General features: G+C 42.6%; 1 protein-coding gene across 5 annotated transcripts in view; it reads left to right on the top strand.

Moving 5' to 3' along the window:
• The window catches only part of ZNF385D (zinc finger protein 385D), a 339897-nt gene that overhangs the window by 83292 nt on the left and 236948 nt on the right, over positions 1–19657 (top strand). For all 5 annotated transcript variants that reach the window (XM_088463446.1, XM_088463439.1, XM_088463432.1 and 2 more), the window contains exon 2: positions 7493–7635. In XM_088463446.1, the coding sequence (XP_088319572.1) occupies positions 7493–7635 (143 nt within the window). The remainder of the gene's footprint in view (positions 1–7492; positions 7636–19657) is intronic.

Below are 19657 nucleotides of genomic sequence, written 5' to 3'. Positions count from 1 at the left end.
CTGTCTTCCCTGCCCTAGTCCAGCCAGCCTTCCTTGCACCCCCCCCATGTGCAGCCAGCAATCCCTGCCCTTTGCAACCCCATAGGAAAACGCAGGGGGGGTTTCCATCTGCCTGGAAACCCCCCGCTCCAGCACAAACCATGATCACAATAGAAATAGTAATATAATAGAATATTACTAGTGCTGCGTGTTCTTATCAGTATCACAAATGAAATGATTAGCACCAACTGTGGATCTTTTAAAATGTGTCAGCCAGTAATAAATATACCTGTACACCAACTAGGAGATGTGGAAAACATGCACTGTTAGGGGTGCACTGCTATAGACCACCAATAGGGTTAATAATTAATACTGTATCCAGTACATACACTATCCAGTACATAAGACCAATATATACATACTGTATATATCCAGGGCAGCGCTAGCTTCTTCTGCTGCTCCCTCAGACTCCCGGACTTGCTCCCATGCTCTGGAATGATGCCCACATCTGAAGAAAAACATTCAGCTCAGGTAGGAAGGCCCTACTTCCGCATCTAATGGCTTACTGTGATTGCTGGTCCTGTATATGCTGGAGTTATGCAACACAATATACTTTGTATGTAACATATTAAAGCTGGATAAGTGCTAATTATGCCCTCTTCATGGACTGGCCACACTCATTCTAAAATCAAGTATTTGGAAACCCCCCTCTAGAAATCCTGCGTTTGCCACTGAACCCCCTAGTCCAACCAGCCTACCCTGCACTTTGCCACCCCAGTTCACCCTTCCCAGCCCAGAGCCCCCTCTTTGTCTAGTCTTCCATGTTCTGTGTCACCCCTCCCTCTCTCTTCACCTCCACCTCCACCATGTCTAGCCATCCCTGGTTTATGCACCAATTAATGCACCACCCCTGGAATAGCTCAACCCACATTACCCACAGCTCCACCCAACTCTGCCCTATACACAGGGGGGGGGGCTATTTTGTTAGTACTGGGCCCCACAATTTCTGATGGCAGTCCTACACTGCACACACACACACAATGGGGTTTGTTAGTTTCTCTCATCATAAGCCATTTATCTTACTTGGTGTGTCTTTGGAGCATGGGAGGAAACAGGAGCACCTGCACACACATAAAAAGAGAAACAAATGGACACTTGAGGTAAAGTAAAAGTTGTCATATATTTTGTTTCCTCAATAAGGTACGACAAGAGCCTTCATGCCAAGGCATGCTTGTTGGGACTTGATGGCCACTGAAAAAAAACAATATTATTTAACTATTAGTTTAAATTACTATTACCTCCACACCCACTGCCACCAGAGGACTGGTTGTCTTAGGGGAGAGGACCCCCAGGCTGGTTCAGCATTATGCTGGTTACTGGAAAATATGAGAAAACCTAGGTTCAGAGGTCCAGGGCTGGTTATGAATTTGGGGGGACCACACAGACCCTTTTTTCTATTTTTAACCATTTCTACACCTTTCAGAGCAACAAAGCCTGCACATATCACTATGATCTGTACAGGGCTCCACCTTAACCCAAAGGCAGGTCTATTGTTTGAACAGGTTTGCTGTCATTTTTGGGTTGGTTTCTGGTCGGTTTTCAAAACAATGCTTAGTAAATCTCTGATTTCTATGCTCGTCTATATAAAAATATCAATAGTTGGTCTGATGTTCTAAAGTCGGTATTTTGGTAATTTTTCTATCAGTTGCCTTTAATAAATGGTCGCTTTGCAAAGCCGACCAAAATACCAAACTCGACCTTTAGTAAATATACCCCTTAGTCTGTGCAGAATGCAGACTCATATGTTTTGTGATCGCACTGACAATGGAAACAGAACCTGACTATTTTTTTTATAATACATTACATATTATTTAAATATGCTGCATAGCAGACTGTGAAATTGGTTATTATGATTGCTAATGGCTATTTAAGTGAATGCTCTCTAAAAATACTTATTTTTACAGAATAACCAGATTTAAGTATGCTGTAGCATGATTTATTTTCATCTTTCTCAAGATGTTCATTTTGATGAATTAATATATTATAGGCCAGCATATTGTGTTATAGCACTGTCAACAAACTTGTTGCCAATAAGAGCAGACACTTGAGAAAATTGTTTTCTCTGCAATGATATTTACAAAATACGTGGTTGAGAACAGACAAGTGCTTCTTAAAAACCCACTGTGCAATGTTCTCTTTGGTTATTGACTGTAATGTTCAGTGTTGGAAAGTGTAAACGTGTAGTGAATGTTTGCTGTTCATACCAGTCACTTATTGCCATCAATTTCCCATAACTTCTGTTCAAGATCAATGTATCCTGTGCACAAAAAGGTAACTAAACAAGGTGCAACTGTGGACCTGATTCAGAGATGGGCGCAAACGCTATTGTGACTGCAATTCCGGACGCAGCGGGCCAGCGAAAAAATATTCTAATGACTTAGCTGATGTCTTGTGCACTGAGATGCCCACCTACAATTTGGGTATGGGATGCCGGCATTCGTGGTCAGAATCCTGATGCTGGCATTCCGACTAGGTAAGCATTCTGACAGCTCAAGGTAAATATTCCTAACCTTACCCCTAAACATACCCTAACCCTCCCTCCCCAGTGCCTAAACCTGACCTCCCCCTTGTGCCTAAACCTAACCCTCCCCCTAGTGCCTAACCCTAACCCCTAACCCTCCTCCCAACCCCGCTACTTACCTTACAAATGCCGGCGGTCAGGATGCCAGTGCCAGAATTCCAATAAGTGTCGGGATTCCGGCGTTGGCATTGTGACTGCCATAATCCCTGCTGTCAGGATATTAAACGTATCCTCCACCTACATCGTCTCACATCTGCCACTTACATACAAAAGCAGGAACATCATAAACATCGGTTGCATATCAAACCTCTGAGCAAGCCCATACTGTCTCAGATGGAGCGGCTCCCCTAAGATGCCAAGGCCTCTCCATCTGTGAATGAATTCGCAGAGCCTGCATTTTTCTAACAACCTCCCATTAGCTCCACCAAACGCTGACTACCTGTCACCCACTTTGTGAAGAAATCCATACTTCAACCGCTGTCACTAATTCATTGCCGCACGTGCTAGGTGTGGCTGTGATGCATGAACAGTGGAAAGAAAATGGCTCACTGAATCCAACATCGACATTGCGCCCATCCGTGAATCAGGCCCTAAGACATTTCATTTGTTTACATCTTGTAACCATATACAGTATAATAAATTGTGTTAAATTGGCTCACTTAGGGTATATGCAAGTATATGGGCCTGACTGAGAAGTGCCTGCAAGTCCCCACTGCTGATGTATCTTGCGATTTTTACAGCACATGCATCAGAGCCTGCATATGCAACTTTGATTAATTCAGAGTAGTACACATCTTTGTCACATCTTCCCTTGTTACTGAGGGAATGTAACAAGGTGTGTATAGGAAAAGTGTGCGGTGAGCTTGTGGTGGGTGTGTAGATAGGTCTATGGTCTATTCAGAGTTGTGCTTATGCAGAAATCTCCATGAGTACATTGATAGCATACCTCCCAACTGTCACGCTTTGGCTGGGATAGTCCCATCTTTTTGAAGCTCTGTCCTGCCATCCCACCCGCGGGCCACAGTGTCCCGCAGTGTGGAGGGCAAGCTGGAGGGAGCACACACTGCTGCAGAGCAGTGGGTGAGTAGATGCTGTGCCCATGCACACGGCATCTATACAGTGTGTGGTGAGTCTCTGGTCCGCAGCCCAGCCCCAGAGTGACAGTATGGATGTGTGTGGCAAAACCATGCCCCTCCATGGTAGGTCATGTCCCTTTTCGGACCTGTGAGTTGTCCCTCTTCAGGGATCTATAATGTTGGGAGGTATGTGATAGTGATCACGGGTACTTTCACAAGTGAATGGATGTAGCATAGATACGGCCACCTCTGTTGTTGTCTGAGCGAGCAATGCAGTCACAGATGCAGCCAGGTTGTTTGCAGCTCTGAATCCCTATGTGCCTAGCTATGTGCCTAGCTACACTTACATCTGCCTTTGTGTACAAATTTGAATTCAACCTCAGTACCCATAATTTTTCCCAAAGGCAACTGTAATTTAATGGGTGCCATCTCGTTATTTTTTATACTTTTTTTTATCATATAATAATAGTTTTAACCATTCACATTGTGTCATTTATTTAATCAGGTAGAATTTGTTCAAATTTGTCAACATCATTTATGCGGTACAGGAAAAACTAAAAAGACTAAAATGTATACAGGTAGTAATCTCATACATGCCTACCCTCCCAGTTTTCGCGGGAGGCTCACGATTTTTCAGGTAACCCCCTGCACTCCCGGAAGGGTAGGCATTTCTCCAGCATTCTGCCCACTTCCTAGCGAAGTGGGCAGAATTAGGAGAATTTCCGCAGCAATCGCGGGTGTCTGTGCAGGGGGTGGGGCTTAATGACATGATTCTACATGATTCGTGTCATCTGGCTCCTCCCCCTATTTAAATTTAAGCCAATCACAGACATTTTACCGCAAGGGGGCAGGGCTTACTGACGCGAATTGTTAGGCCCCGCCCCCATCACCACCCACCTGTCTTTTCTCCCAGGGCTTCTCCCGGGGATGAGACAGCAAAGGTAGGCAACTATGGGTAACCTTCATCTACTATAATCAGAAAGCTGCCTTTTGCTGTATTATTCTTTGAAAATGCTTATTATTGTACTTAAGAGATGCCAAAACTTTTTAGTGCTTCAAATTTCTAAGAGAGACCTCTCATGTATTCTCACATTGATTACATATACAATCCAGCCTTACAACACTAGCTTATAGACCCGGAGCAGAATTTGCTATATCATATGCCTCATTTTTACTTCTCATTTTATGATCCATTTAGACCTTGCAATGACACTTATCATTCATTATTGTTACACTAGGCCTGACTCAGATGTACGCTAATGGCACCGCAGCTACAAATTTGCACACAGCGGCTTTGTGAAAACTAGCAAATGTCGCAGCTGCCTGGGTTTATATGGACAGGGCCGAAACTAGGATATCTGTCACCCGGTGCAAGGCAGCAATTTTGCGCCCCCCTCCCTTCCCGTACCTGGATTTTGTCCTTGCTCCTCCATAAGGCAGTGCATTACTCAGACGTCCCTGGTATAGTGACTTGCATTATTCCATACACCATAATGCCCATTACACATTATGCCACACACTGTAATGCCTATTAAAAAAGTGCCACTTACATATTTGCCCGACACCATTTTATGCCCAACAGTAATGCTTCTAATTACTTTAAAATTACCTGCTCGTTGCCATGGAGTTTCATGCTTGTTGCCAGGGGTTACATGCTCATTGCCAGGGGGTTTCATGCTTGTTGTCAGGGGATTTATGCTCATTGTCAGGGGGTTTCATGCTTGCTGTCAGGGGTTCCATGCTCGTTGCCATGGGGTTCCATGCTCGTTGCCATGGGTGTTTATGCTCAGCCAGGGGGGTTTATGCTCGTTGCCAGGGGGGTTTGGAGGGAGAAGATGCAGCTCTCAGCATCCTCTCCCTGCAGCGCCAGCATTCCCGGCAATTCCGGGAACGCTGTGTGCATTGCGCTCTGCTAACAGACACTAGAGGTCCAGTAGGACCTCTAGCATCTGTCTCTTCCTTGGTGGCGGCCATTTTTTGATGCCCGTTTTCAGCAGAGTCCATGCGGACGGCTAGTCCGCATGGAATCTGCTGAAAACGGCCATCCAAAAATGGCCGCCGCCAACAAAGAGACAGACACTAGAGGTCCAGTAAGGACCTCTAGCATTAGTCTCCTCTTCGGCGGCGGCCATTTTCAGATGGCAGAGTCTTCTTTTTCACCCCCAGGCAATCCCCTCCCGGTGCACGTGCACCTATAGCCCCCCCCTAGTTGCTGCCCTGATATGGAGACGTTTACCAGTGGCTTCACGAATTCAAGCGACTGCGTACAAAGGGGTAACTTGTCCTCGATCAGTCGATTGTACTCACTTTTGAGTAACCCCATTTCAGAACTGAGTAAAGAGACGCCACCATTTGATTCGCTACCTCCCTGTTGATGCCTACAAACGATCTTTGTCTATTAATCAGTTTGCAAATAAATCCTCCCTGTGAGCAACATTGGAAATTAAAATTACACTTGGCGCTAGTGCATTGTGACTCAGATGCAGACGCAGACCACCGAAACTCGCTCAACTGCATAAACATTGGCATTGCATCCATCTCTGAATCAGATCACTGTCTTGCTATGTACATTACCTTCAGGGGCGTTAAGAGCTGGCCTGGGCCCGGAGAAGGGGTGTGGCCTGCTCACGGGAGGCATGGCCACGCCCCCTTAGAAAAGAACTAAGAAAAAAATCTAGTTGCAGTGCCAGAGAGGGGGTGCTTCTGAGCCCCTCAGCACGGTGCAAATCTAGGGGGGGGGGTGCGACCACTGTCAGCAGCAACGAGCAGTCTCCCACAGCAGCCCTGCACACAGCAGCATGTGCTGGGCTGCTGACAGGTAATAGGGGGAGGGTGGCATCAGACCCGGGCCCCCACTGGGCCCCTCCAGCAAGCTCAGGCCCAAGTAATTAGTACCTGTTTTCCCCATCTCGGCACCCCTGAGGACTGTTTACCCATCTGCGCCCCCTTCTTTACCTACTGTACAGTACTTGGAAAGCCTGATCGACTTGCAAGTAATCAAATAATACTTATATTAGCAGTGTTGTGTTCAGTTTTGTTACTTTATGACTTGGTCCACAAAAGTAATATAAATGATATATATTATTATTTTATTATCTCTCTCTTTCTCTCCTCCTCTTCTCCTATTTTAGCTCCTATTCTTTCTGCAGTCTTTTCATTTTTAGATATTTTTCCAGCACGCAGCAATAACTCATCTTTTCATGGCACATAATGAACTTAAAGAATTACTAATTCCCAGCATTGCAGTGAAGTATAAATTGCAGACGTTATTAATAGTACTTTAGCTAAAAGTCTAATCAATATATTTTCATATTTTAGAACTTACTGTATGTTAGATAAATTAAACTATCTTTACCATATAAAAAAAAATCCAATGAGCTACAAATATTAAATTGCTGGCTGACAATCAGAGCGCATAGAGTCAGAGACTAATGTGAAAAGTGTGATAAACTTAAATTGGTTTAAACTTGCTTTTATGACTCTTTTAGATGACTGACATTGTTACAGATACTCCATGTATAAAAGTTATTTACCACAAAGATTTATAATTTATTCCTTCTATTCAGAGCTTCTGGACAGGCTCTGTATGCCGTATTTCATTGTCTGAATAATGCGAAATTCAGAAATGTTCAACTGGCTAACTACTGTGTTATTTATATTCATGAAAAGCACATTGATGTTAAAGTTGTCTAACTAACCTGATGTTTCTATGCTGAAAAATAAAATTGTATTTATTTCTGTATGTAGTCCAATAATATCACAGTTTGTGAGACTTTAGAATAATCAGACATATATTTATATTTTATCTTGTGTTTACAATTCATCTCATACAGTTCCTCTTTTCTGTCATTACTAGGTGGTACGTGCCAGAGTCCAGCGCTTTCTGCGCTGGTCCGTCCCCCATTCCCTACCTTGCAACTACCACTGGATATAAAACAAATTCTTCCCTTTACTTTGGACAGTGCAGCCGCAATTAATCTGTTCCCAAACCTTACTGCGGTAAGTATTCCACAATTGTGGATTTTCTTGTTTTCATCTGAAAAAGTGTAATTAGTGCTTGTTCATTCTTCACTGGTATTGTATTATGTTGAAAGCCTGTTGTGCTACTCTATACAGAGCCTTTTGAAATGTCATTGAAATTAAACAGTAATTAGCCATTGTTTAAAAAGCAAAAAACTAAATAAGGAAGAGAATTTAGGAATATTGCAAATAACATTAATAATTGGGTGTGTTGTAGTGCTGTTTTGTTTTGTTTTATATATTTCTAGTTGTTTATAAAAATTGGTCAGTTTGGAATTCCAACTATAAAAAAATATGGTTAGAATGTAATTTTGTGAGGTATTGATAATGTTGCCTCCCTGTATAATAGAAAGTATCTTACGGGGAAGTGAACATAGTTTTTAGCTTAACACAGTAGTGTGTTTACGTTCTTTTACATGAATTATTTGCAAGCTTCTACTATACAAAGAGACACAGCCACAAGAATACATAGTCATTACTGCACATGGCAATAATAATCAGTCGGTCCAGCAGGTGGTAAGGAGGTTTTATCTGAGATGGTATGCTACAGACTATAGCAGATAAAGGAGGTTTCATCTGAGATGGTATGCTATAGACTATGGAAGATAAAGGTTTCATCTGAGAAGGTATGCTACAGACTATGGCAGATAAAGGAGGTTTCATCTGAGATGGTATGATACAGACTATGGAAGATAAAGGAGGTTTCATCTGAGAAGGTATGCTACAGACTATAGCAGATAAAGGAGGTTTCATCTGAGAAGGTATGCTACAGATTATGGCAGATAAAGGAGGTTTCATCTGAGATGGTATGCTACAGACTATGGCAGATAAAGGAGGTTTCATCTGAGATGGTATGCTACAGAATATGGCAGATAAAGGAGGTTTCATCTGAGATGGTATGCTACAGACTATGGCAGTTAAAGGAGGTTTCATCTGAGATGGTATGCTACAGACTATAGCAGATAAAGGAGGTTTCATCTGAGAAGGTATGCCACAGACTATGGCAGATAAAGGAGGTTTCATCTGAGAAGGTATGCTACAGACAATGGCATATAAATGAGTAACGAAGGAAGCCCAGGTAATAGAGAGAGCGTCTGTGTGTGTGTGTGTGGGGGGGGTACTGTGATCAAGCACTCTCTTGTATGTAGTTGCAGCTGTTCATCAGTGCAGTGCTCCCCAATTAATATAATGGAAAAAATAAATCTGAAGTGTGCTGCCAAAAGACCCCGACTCATTATCTGTTTACTCCACTTGTTAAACTGATACTCTGTGTCCGCAAATGTCTTAAAGAAAAAAATTGTGTTTTGATGAAACAAGCACTACAAGCTATATAGCGGATCTAATTGCTGGTTATATATACAGTACTATCTAGCGCCATGTATCTAGCTAGTAGATTATTGATCCGTACAAAGTGAGTGTATGCAGTTCTTTGTATAGACCCAGACTCCAATGCCATGTCATATAACAAGATTATTGAGTTAAAAATTATTATTCTGAATGACTTCCACACTACTGAGTTCAAACTCCTGACATCGGATTTGTTACAGGGCGATGGCGACTGTAAGCAGAGAATTGCTACTCTCATTCCCCATCAGATCATTTGCAGCAAAATGCGTTTGTCAAATAAACTCTAATAGGGACTATAATTAACCAATTAATAGATTTAAGATATTAGATGTCTGTCAAATTATCTATTAACTTGATAGAGTCCACAACTTATAAATGCCATTAAAAAAACAAGCACTTTATAATGTGCATTTGATTAGGGTCAGCAAATCTTTGTTTAATTCATGTTTGACCCCCTGCTCATCATATTTGAAGTGGGCAGTGATAGAGCAGACTGCATCATTAGACCGATGATTAGAATGGTCACTGCAGCACACATGAGTGTGCCGATTCTGTTGTAGGTATTTACCTATCCAGATCTGGGAGTTACGCAGGATGCATGTTATACGAGCAGTGTCATGAAATGATGAAAAAATGGAGGGGAGCACAGGCTGAGAGTTAGATAGAAGAAGGAGGGGGTCTCCCAATTTCACAGATTAGTTATACAAGTTAGCTACATAAAAAGTTGATGAATTGTTGTTTTCTTAGTTTGCAGGAAATAAATGTACTTCTTAGGAAAGGTCCACCCTCTTCTCATATTATCTACACAGGCTTATCATAATCCTATTCTTCAAAGGATTTAATATGAAGTTGATCAGTCAGATGTAACTGCTAATGCAGGTTTAGCAGCAAAGCAAAATGATATATGAAGCTGCCACAGGCCCAGTACAGTTGAAAAATGGGTCATTGCCAATTTGCATATCTGGTTAAATAAAGAATAACTTTAATATAATTTTATCCCTCCTGCACATTTCTTAGTTAATACCACATCATGCAGTAGTCTTCAGAGGTGATACTCTCACTGATTGGTATATTCACTCTGTCTCATTTGCTTTTTCTATCTTCATCACTATCTCCCATGGTTCTGGTCTAACATTACAACAAAGTATGTTTTTCCCCATGCACAGCTCTAAACTGTGTCCCATTTTAAACTGTCTTGTGGACAAACCCTCACTCATGTTCCTCTAGGGATACAAGTTAGAGTAGACAGCTATGTTTCTGTACTTTCAACTCACTAAACGGTCAAGCTAGCAGTTTGTGGCTTGACTGCATCTCTTATTTCACATTGCTCCACTCAGGAGTATCCAATTATTTGCCACATCGCTCAAGATCGCTAAGTTCTTCTTTTCAGAACTTGCGCTTACTCATGACCTTCACTGCAATTTTTTCTATCTCTAGCCCTGGTATCTGTCGGCTGACTTTGGAATACTACAGCTCTAATACTGTCCAACTCCATACCGAGTTATACCAGATCTTAGGGTTTACATTTGAAGATGAGGTAGATACTGTACACTTCATTCTAAAGTTGATTTCAAGTAGATCTTGAAGTTGAAGGCTCTCTCTAACCATTTCCCAAAAATGTAGTAGAAATTTAAATTCTCTTGTCCCACAAGTACACAGTAGCCCACTCCAAAGGTGCTTCCATTTGTACAACATCAGTTGAGGGTTTCAGACACATACATCTAAAGGGGCCATTGCACCATGAGTTACATGATGAACATGATTTGGATTTCCTTTAACTCTGCTTTTTCTTTTTTACTGACTAACTCCAGATCTAGGGGCCTATGTATCAAAGCTGGGAGATAGATAAAATTGTAACAAATAAATTAGCAACTTATCAGCTAACTATAATTTTTTAAACACAGACTGCAAAATGTAAATTGGAAGCTGATTGGTTAGTACTTTATCTCTCACAATTTTAGCTCTCTCCCAGCTTTGATACATAGGCCTCCTAATCATCCTCTACATAAAAGCAAATTAAAGGCTTATATGTAATTTATTTAGGCAATACGTAGGAAATGAACAGAGGGAACTTACAAAATGATGGGGTCTATTTACTAAGCAGTGTTCGGAGACAGAGTGAAAAGTGATAAGGTGCCAGCCAATCAGCTCCCAACTGTCATCTCACAGGCTGTTTTTGAAAAATGACAGTTGGGAGCTGATTGGCTGGCACCTTATCACTTTTCACTCTCTCATAACACTGCTTAGTAAATAGACCCCTATGACACAATAGTATGAAGTAAGATATTGTTTGGTAACCCTGGCAAGTTATTTTTAGAATTTGTACAGTAAGCCTTAGAAAACCCTCATTATAAAATAGTCACAATGTGTATGATCTGCTGCTATACCATAGTTTGGTGCCGAATATTATAGCATAGTACCTTCTCCTTATTTCAGAGCCATGTTCAAGAGATGCATATTGAGATTGGATATTTAATGGGATAATATAGGAGTGTTAGTTGAATTTCATTTATGTAAAAATCTTGGCAACCAGTAAGGGAAAGAGGTATTTACATTGCTATTGCTGCTGTAATTTACCAGAATAACAGTAATATGGAGACATATAACTACAGCATTACCTTACCTAGAAGTGAATAATTATCATATCCAGTACAAGGCATCACAGGCATATCCGCCAAGGCTTCGGGTGAAGCAAGTGCAAGTTATATTTTACCATACTCATTTCCCTTCTTCTCTGCTTCTAGAATTTTACAGTGTTTTTATTATTACAGTATTTCAATCAATAAAATTAATTGACAAGAGTTAGCATTCTAGTCACAAACTGTATTCTGTAAGCAATAACTGTGAGCCAAATGTACAACCAAAAATGATTAATGTCCTTCTGCAGCTGAAATGTTGCTGTAATAAATTATAGATTTTTTTACTTTCTATCTAATATCGTGTGTCTGAGGATGTAATCTCAGATATGCTCTGTGCATTGCTTATAAGTGACTTTGTTTATATGTAATAACTATGTGTGGTTAACTGTTTATGGGCTCTATTCATTATCACTTAATTTCTATAAAAGCAGGTATAAAAGAAGGTGAAAATGCACATTTTCCACCTGCTTTTGTAGAAATTAAGTTTATGGGCCATTCATCATAATGGTAATGCAGGAAATATCACAGATATATCCTGCTTACTTTTCTCATGATGTGGCCCGCTGTCCCCATACACTAGTATCACAGATATCTCCTGCTCACCTTTCTCTCCTGATGTGGCCTGCTGTCCCCATACACTAGTATCACAGATATATCCTGCTTACTTTTCTCCTGATGTGGCCCGCTGTCCCCATACGCTAGTATCACAGATATCTCCTGCTCACCTTTCTCTCCTGATGTGGCCTGCTGTCCCCATACACTAGTATCACAGATATATCCTGCTTACTTTTCTCCTGATGTGGCCTGCTGTCCCCATACGCTAGTATGGGAACAGAAAGTCATCAAGCTCCGAAAATACAATATTTTCAGAGCTAGACTGTGGGACCATTCGCCATCTTCAGATGGCATTTTCTCACACTTGCGGTGCACACCACGCTCCTTCATCCCAGGTTGCGTAGAGGGATCCTTTAGGATTCCTTCCTCCCCTGTATGGCTCCTTTCCCTGGACACCGGGGCTTTTGTGCACCTGCATGAACTCTAGTTCAGGCAGGTGCACTAGTCTTACTGCTCTGAAAGGAGCAGTGAAAAGATTCCGGGAGACAGCTGATCCAAAAATCAGCTATCTCCCTGTTGGAGCAATGATGAATTACATCTGTGCTCGCGGCAAGTTGGAATGTTAACATGATGAATATGTCACATTTATTATTAGAATATTGAGAATATGAAGTTCTATCTGTGGCTGGTCTGAAAATACCCCAGGGCAACTTTGAACAGCAGACTCTCAATGTAGCACTTGAGATAACTATTGGCCTGATTTAGATCTGATGGTTTACGTAATCACTGTTTGGCAATCTGTGCATGTGCATGATCTGTATTGCACATGTGCATGATCTGTATTGCGCATGTGCATGATCTGTATTGCGCATGCGCATGGTCTGTATTGCGCATGTGCAGATCTGTAGTTTTAGCATCATTAGTCTTAGCATCATACCTGCTACCCTGGATCAGAAATAAATGATGTTAAGACTTGTTAAAGATATGACCCATTAAATTTTGGTCTTCACACCATCTCTGCAAAATGCAAAATGAAGAAAAGGTGTGTTGAGTGAAAATGTACAAATGGATTTTTAGAAATATTTTCTTTGGTTAGCACACAAGCAGATGTCTAGCCACTTTCCCAATTGTGTAGTCTATTTTTGATGTTGGTTTGGTATTCTTTCAGTTTAACAATACGTAAAGCAGAATGATTTCAATAACAAAGACTAAGGGCAAATTTACTAAGTGGTGGGTTGCAAACTCCGGCGGTTTAGCGGCGGTTTTGCCATCCACAGATTTGCTAAGGCCAAAACCACTGAAAAACCGCTGTAAAACCGACAACAAAACTGATTTTAGAATAGAATAGAACAGGACTGTCATTTAGAAACTGCGGCCAAACTGACACCAAACCCCCGGGGTTTAGAACCCTCCGCTTAATAAATTTTTCCTTACAACTGGTTCCAACATCATATTTATGAAAACGTATAAAATGATGGCAGAGATGGGCTGATCGAACTACGTGGTTCAAGAAATACGATTACTCTCCAGTTTGGTCAAATGAGGTATATATTTGGACAAAATCTGGCTGCTTGTTACTCTTATCACATGACCTGTTTTGAATAAAGGACTATCTGATCAGGAGCACGGAGAGCATTGCTGGACTTTTGCAAACACTGAGGAACTGAGGGATGTGAGATGGGATTTATATTTTACAGATCTCAGTGTTATCTAGCACCAGGATGCAAAGCTTAGTCATTTGAAGTTCAATTCATCTTATAAGTGCTAGAAAAACAATTAGAAGAGTATTACCACAATTGCTGTATGTACTGTATGTACATGATGGACTGATATGAATCCTGCATTCAGACCTGTAATTAGAAGGGGGTGTATAAGTTGCATTACATAAATTTTCCATTGTATTAAAATACACGTATTAAAGTATAAATGGGAAAAGAGAGGATGGAGTGGACCGCGCTCTTCAGGCTGTGGAGGGTGGGGGGATGCAGGAGGGGGTAGATATGGGGATAGGTGGGGGGAACGGGTAGGGGAAGAGAAAAAGGTGATGTGCGATGGGTGGTCGTTTGTGGAAGGGGGAGGGACAGAGTGCTGCACCTTCTGCAAGGGTACCTGATCCTGGATGGTGAGGTGCGCTCTCTTGTTTGTGTAGGGGAGAGGTTGAGGTGTGTTTTATAGGTGAGGTGCAGTCAGGGCCGTAGCTAGGGTAGTGCGGTCGGTGCCATCGCACAGGGCACCACAGGTCAGAGGGCGCTGTTTGGGCCTGTCAAATATAAGTTTATTATAATTCTTGCTTGTAGCTTCCTCTTATTTCATCCCCAGCATCTCCTGGCCTCTCCTATCTCTTCGCTGGCCCTTCCCCATGAAGCCATGGCCCTTTTTTGGGTGCATTATGTCCCTTTGAAAAATGAGCGGGGCGCCAATGCTCTTTCTGGCACAGGGTACCAAAAAGTCTAGTTACGGCTCTGGGTGCAGTAATGAGTAAATGGACACCAATGTTTGAGGCCAAATCAGGCCGACACCGCAGTATAAAATTTTCTCCCCCTTCACTATCAACCACCCGAGACCAACCTGGAGCAGCATTGTGACTGCTCAATTAAACAGTTTGCCCTCAAACATTGGTGTCTGTTTATTCATTACTGCACCTCAACTATACAACACACTTCAACCTCTTCCCCTACACAAACAACAGAGCGCACCTGACCTTCCACATATTGTCAGTTTGTTGTGACATTATTTGTCTTGTGATCTAAACTCTTGATTTCTATCTCAACCATTATACCTCAGTCTTGTAATCATCTTTGTGATTCTGTTTTTCTAAGTACCATGAGTACAATGACATATAAAATTAGCTAGCAGTGAAATTATAAATTTTTAAGTAACTATAAAAAAATGTATAATATGTAGATACATGTTACTAAAATGTTATTTATTTTGTAGAGGATTTTGAAAGCAGCGTTTGTGAAGAGAAATACAAAGTTGCATATCAGATGCTTACTCCATATTGTAAATCATATTATTCTTGTATTGGAATGCACAAATTTTCATGACTTATCTTTGTCAAATTCGCTATTGCTAGCCATGAGTTATATTTACAAATATTTCTGTTATAGTCTGAAACTTTCCCAAGTTCCACTAGACGATTAAGTTGAGCGATTGAACAATAACAATCGTTCAATCGTTCATAAATCGTTTGCAAATCGTTTGCAAATCATTTGCAAAAATGTCTAAAATGACCAGCGATGCGTGTGCCCGCTGGTCGTTTAGACATCTATCATTGTGCAAACATGCTGGACAACCTGACGATAACGTCAGGTTAAGCATGTTTGCAGATGATTGATGAGCCTGCACTAACGACTGCTCGTTCAGTGCAGGCTCATCACAGACTGACAAATGACTTCACGATTACAATGTCATAATCGTGCAGCTGTTTTCATGTCTTCTAGTGGATGGGCACCTTAACCCTTTATACTGGTTTATTGTCTATTATCCTGAATGCTTGGTACTTGTGGACACGTTTTTGTGCAATGTTAAAACCACAATTGGATGTAGCTTTCTATTTAATTATTTATTTAAGGTTTCTGTAAAATCCCATCACATGAGCAGTTTTATAGGACACATGTGAACTACTGGAAAATGTTGGTTTGCAAACTGATCATTAATGCAAAACCTATTGCACTTGAGTTGAGTCTTTGTGATGCATCCAATTTAGACAAACATTTTTCTTTCAGGTATGACTTTTTAGAAGTCATATATTTGTACACCCGAAGCAAGTTAAGTGGTTGGCTTTGTTGGTTGTCACATCTGTGTTGTGCTTGCTTATTTATACTATATTCATACCTCCCAAATGTATACAATCGGGAAGCCGGCTGCTGGAATCCCGGCAGCCAGCCTCCCGACTGCTTTATCCCGCCGTGGGATAAATGACTGGCATCTATATCTAGACGCCGCTCATTTCCCCAACGCCGGGAGACAGGCGCCCAGCACCCCGATCGAGCGGATGCTGGGTGCCGCGAGCGGACAGCCACGGGGGGGAGGGTTAGGTTTAGGGCATCCAGGGGGGACTTAGGGTTAGGCACCCCCCGGGAGGGTTAAGGTTAGGCTAGGGGGAGGGAGGGTTAGGGTTAGGCACCCTCGGGGAGGACTTAGGTTTAGGCAACGGGGAAGGGGGGGTTAGGGTTAGGCAGCGGGGAAGGGGGGGATTAGGCACAGGGGGGAGGTTAAGGTTAGGCATCCCTAAGTAGGGTTAGGTGGGTTAGGTTAGATTAGTTCATACTTACCTTACCACGATCGGGATTTCCAGTGGTCGGGCTTCCGCTGCTGGGCTCTGCTGTTTTGTCGGGCTGCCGCTGCCGGGATTCGAACTCCCGGCCATGCGGCAGCCGGGCTATCATACCGATTCCCTCCCAAATGTCCTGATTTAGGTGCGACAGTCCTAATTTCATGGCTCTGTCCCACCATTCTGATCAGGATAGCTTTGTTCCACAGGTCAGTAGGTTGGTAGGTATTGCTTGTTAATTGTTGCTGAAATTTCACTATTCATCTCAAAAGAACTTATTGTATAATGAACTTAATGTTCATTATACAAACCCAGTTTAACAAACAAAGGAGGATGGCAGCACATAAGAATCAGGTTGTGAAATTCAAGAATTTGAACTGTCAAATTCCTTCAGAAAGGAAAGTTAATGTATCTTGAAAACAAATATACAGACATATGAATACAGAGAAGAGGTCCAAGGAATGGACGAAACATGTTGGAGGCTCCTATTCTTCTCCTTTCATGAACTTACCAATTACATGATCAGATAAGCCATTTTTTACCCCTTTTTTTATTTGATGTTTTTATGTACCTTTGAAATATTTTTTTCTTTTATTACATGTGTATTTATTTAAGGATTCTACGTACAATATCATATATATATATATATATTAGGGGTGAGCGGGTTCGGATTTCTGAAATCCGAACCCCCCCGAGCCCCCCCGATCCGAGTCCGATCCGAATCAGGCTCGACTTTTCCCGCCTGACTCGGATCTGAAATCGAGGCAAAACGTCATCATCCCGCCTTCCGAGTCTCGCGGGTTTTGGATCCTATATAAGGTACCCACGTCGGCGCCATTTTCTCACTCGGCTGTGGACAGTGAAGAGGGAGGGTGGGAGTTAGGGCTGTGTAGTGTAGTGTAGTGCTGCTGTTGTCCACTACTTCAAAGTCCATAGGGGCTGGCTGTGTTGTGCTGTGCTGCTGTTGTTAATAGGGGCTGTGTCCACTACTTCAAAGTCCATAGGGGCTGGCTGGACTGTGTTGTGCAGTCAGTTCTCCATAGGGGCTGTGTCCACTCCAAAGTCCTGTGCAGTGTCCCAGTCCTAAAGAGGTGCTGTAGTGTTGTCCAGGGGGTGCTCTGTCCATCAGGGGTGCTCCCCCCAAGTGCTAAAAAAATAATATATTTTCTGTGTTTGTGAATTGTGTGCGCAGTAGCCGCACGTGCATCAACAAAGTAGTGCCAAGCGTGCGCCTGTGTCATAAGTAAAGGGCCGGCTGGCTTGACCGTTAAAGGGTGCTGTAACCCCCGAAAGTACACTCCAGTCCAAACCAAAAAAAAATTATATTCTGTGTTTGTGAATTGTGTGCGCAGTAGCCGCACGTGCATCAACAAAGTAGTGCCAAGCGTGCGCCTGTGTCATAAGTAAAGGGCCGGCTGGCTTGACCGTTAAGGGTGCTGTAACCCCCGAAAGTACACTCCAGTCCAAACCAAAAAAAAAATTATTTTCTGTGTTTGTGAATTGTGTGCGCAGTAGCCGCACGTGCATCAACAAAGTAGTGCCAAGCGTGCGCCTGTGTCATAAGTAAAGGGCCGGCTGGCTTGACCGTTAAGGGTGCTGTAACCCCCGAAAGTACACTCCAGTCCAAACCAAAACAAAAATTATTTTCTGTGTTTGTGAATTGTGTGCGCAGTAGCCGCACGTGCATCACCAAAGTAGTGCCAAGCGTGCGCCTGTGTCATAAGTAAAGGGCCGGCTGGCTTGACCGTTAAGGGTGCTGTAACCCCCGAAAGTACACTCCAGTCCAAACCAAAAAAAAAATTATTTTCTGTGTTTGTGAATTGTGTGCGCAGTAGCCGCACGTGCATCAACAAAGTAGTGCCAAGCGTGCGCCTGTGTCATAAGTAAAGGGCCGGCTGGCTTGACCGTTAAAGGGTGCTGTAACCCCCAAAGTACACTCCAGTCCAAACCAAAAAAAAAATTATTTTCTGTGTTTGTGAATTGTGTGCGCAGTAGCCGCATGTGCATCAACAAAGTAGTGCCAAGCGTGCGCCTGTGTCATAAGTAAAGGGCCAGCTGGCTTGACCGTTAAAGGGTGCTGTAACCCCCAAAGTACACTCCAGTCCAAACCAAAAAAAATTTTATTTTCTGTGTTTGTGAATTGTGTGCGCAGTAGGCGCACGTGCATCAACAAAGTAGTGCCAAGCGTGCGCCTGTGTCATAAGTAAAGGGCCGGCTGGCTTGACCGTTAAAGGGTGCTGTAACCCCCAAAAGTACACTCCAGTCCAAACCAAAAAAAAAATTATTTTCTGTGTTTGTGAATTGTGTGCGCAGTAGCCGCACGTGCATCAACAAAGTAGTGCCAAGCGTGCGCCTGTGTCATAAGTAAAGGGCCGGCTGGCTTGACCGTTAAAGGGTGCTGTAACCCCCAAAGTACACTCCAGTCCAATCCGAAAAAAAATTATTTTCTGTGTTTGTGAATTGTGTGCGCAGTAGCCGCACGTGCATCAACAAAGTAGTGCCAAGCGTGCGCCTGTGTCATAAGTAAAGGGCCGGCTGGCTTGACCGTTAAAGGGTGCTGTAACCCCCAAAGTACACTCCAAACCAAAAAAATATATATTTTCTGTGTTTGTGACTTGTGTGCACTGTGGCTGCACGTGCATCAACAAAGGAGCAGCGCCAAGCGTGCGCCTGTGTCCCATAAGTAAAGAGCCGGCTGGCTCATTTCTTAAAGGGTGGTGTAACCCACAAAGTGCACTACTCTCCAGCAAAAATAAAAAAATATTTTCTGTGTTTGTGTGCGCTTTAGCCGCACGTATATATATCAATATAACATAAATGGAGGACCAAACTTTCTCTGATAAAAATAAAATAGGGAAAGATCAAGAACCACTTCCTACTAGTGCTGTTGCTGCTGCTGGGAGTTGTTCATCATCCCAGAGAGGAAGTAGGAACATCACTACTTTTACTAAACAATTGACCCTCCAACAGTCCCTAGCGATGAGGATGAAGTACGACAGCAGTCATCCTGAAGCAAAACGTATAACTGAGGCCTTGACTGCTATGTTGGTGTTAGACGTGCGTCCGGTATCCGACATTAGTTGAGTGGGATTTAGACAATTGATGGAGGTAGTGTGTCCTCGGTTCCAAATCCCGTCTAGATTCCACCTGCATCCTCAAAGCAGCAGCGACAAGCGTGCGTCTG

This window comes from Taudactylus pleione, unplaced genomic scaffold (genome assembly GCF_031769625.1).
Source record: "Taudactylus pleione unplaced genomic scaffold, aTauple2 ptg000053l, whole genome shotgun sequence".
NCBI lineage: Eukaryota > Metazoa > Chordata > Amphibia > Anura > Myobatrachidae > Taudactylus > Taudactylus pleione.
Note: the sequence above shows the minus strand (reverse complement) of the source record. Positions and strands in the feature narration are given on the sequence as shown.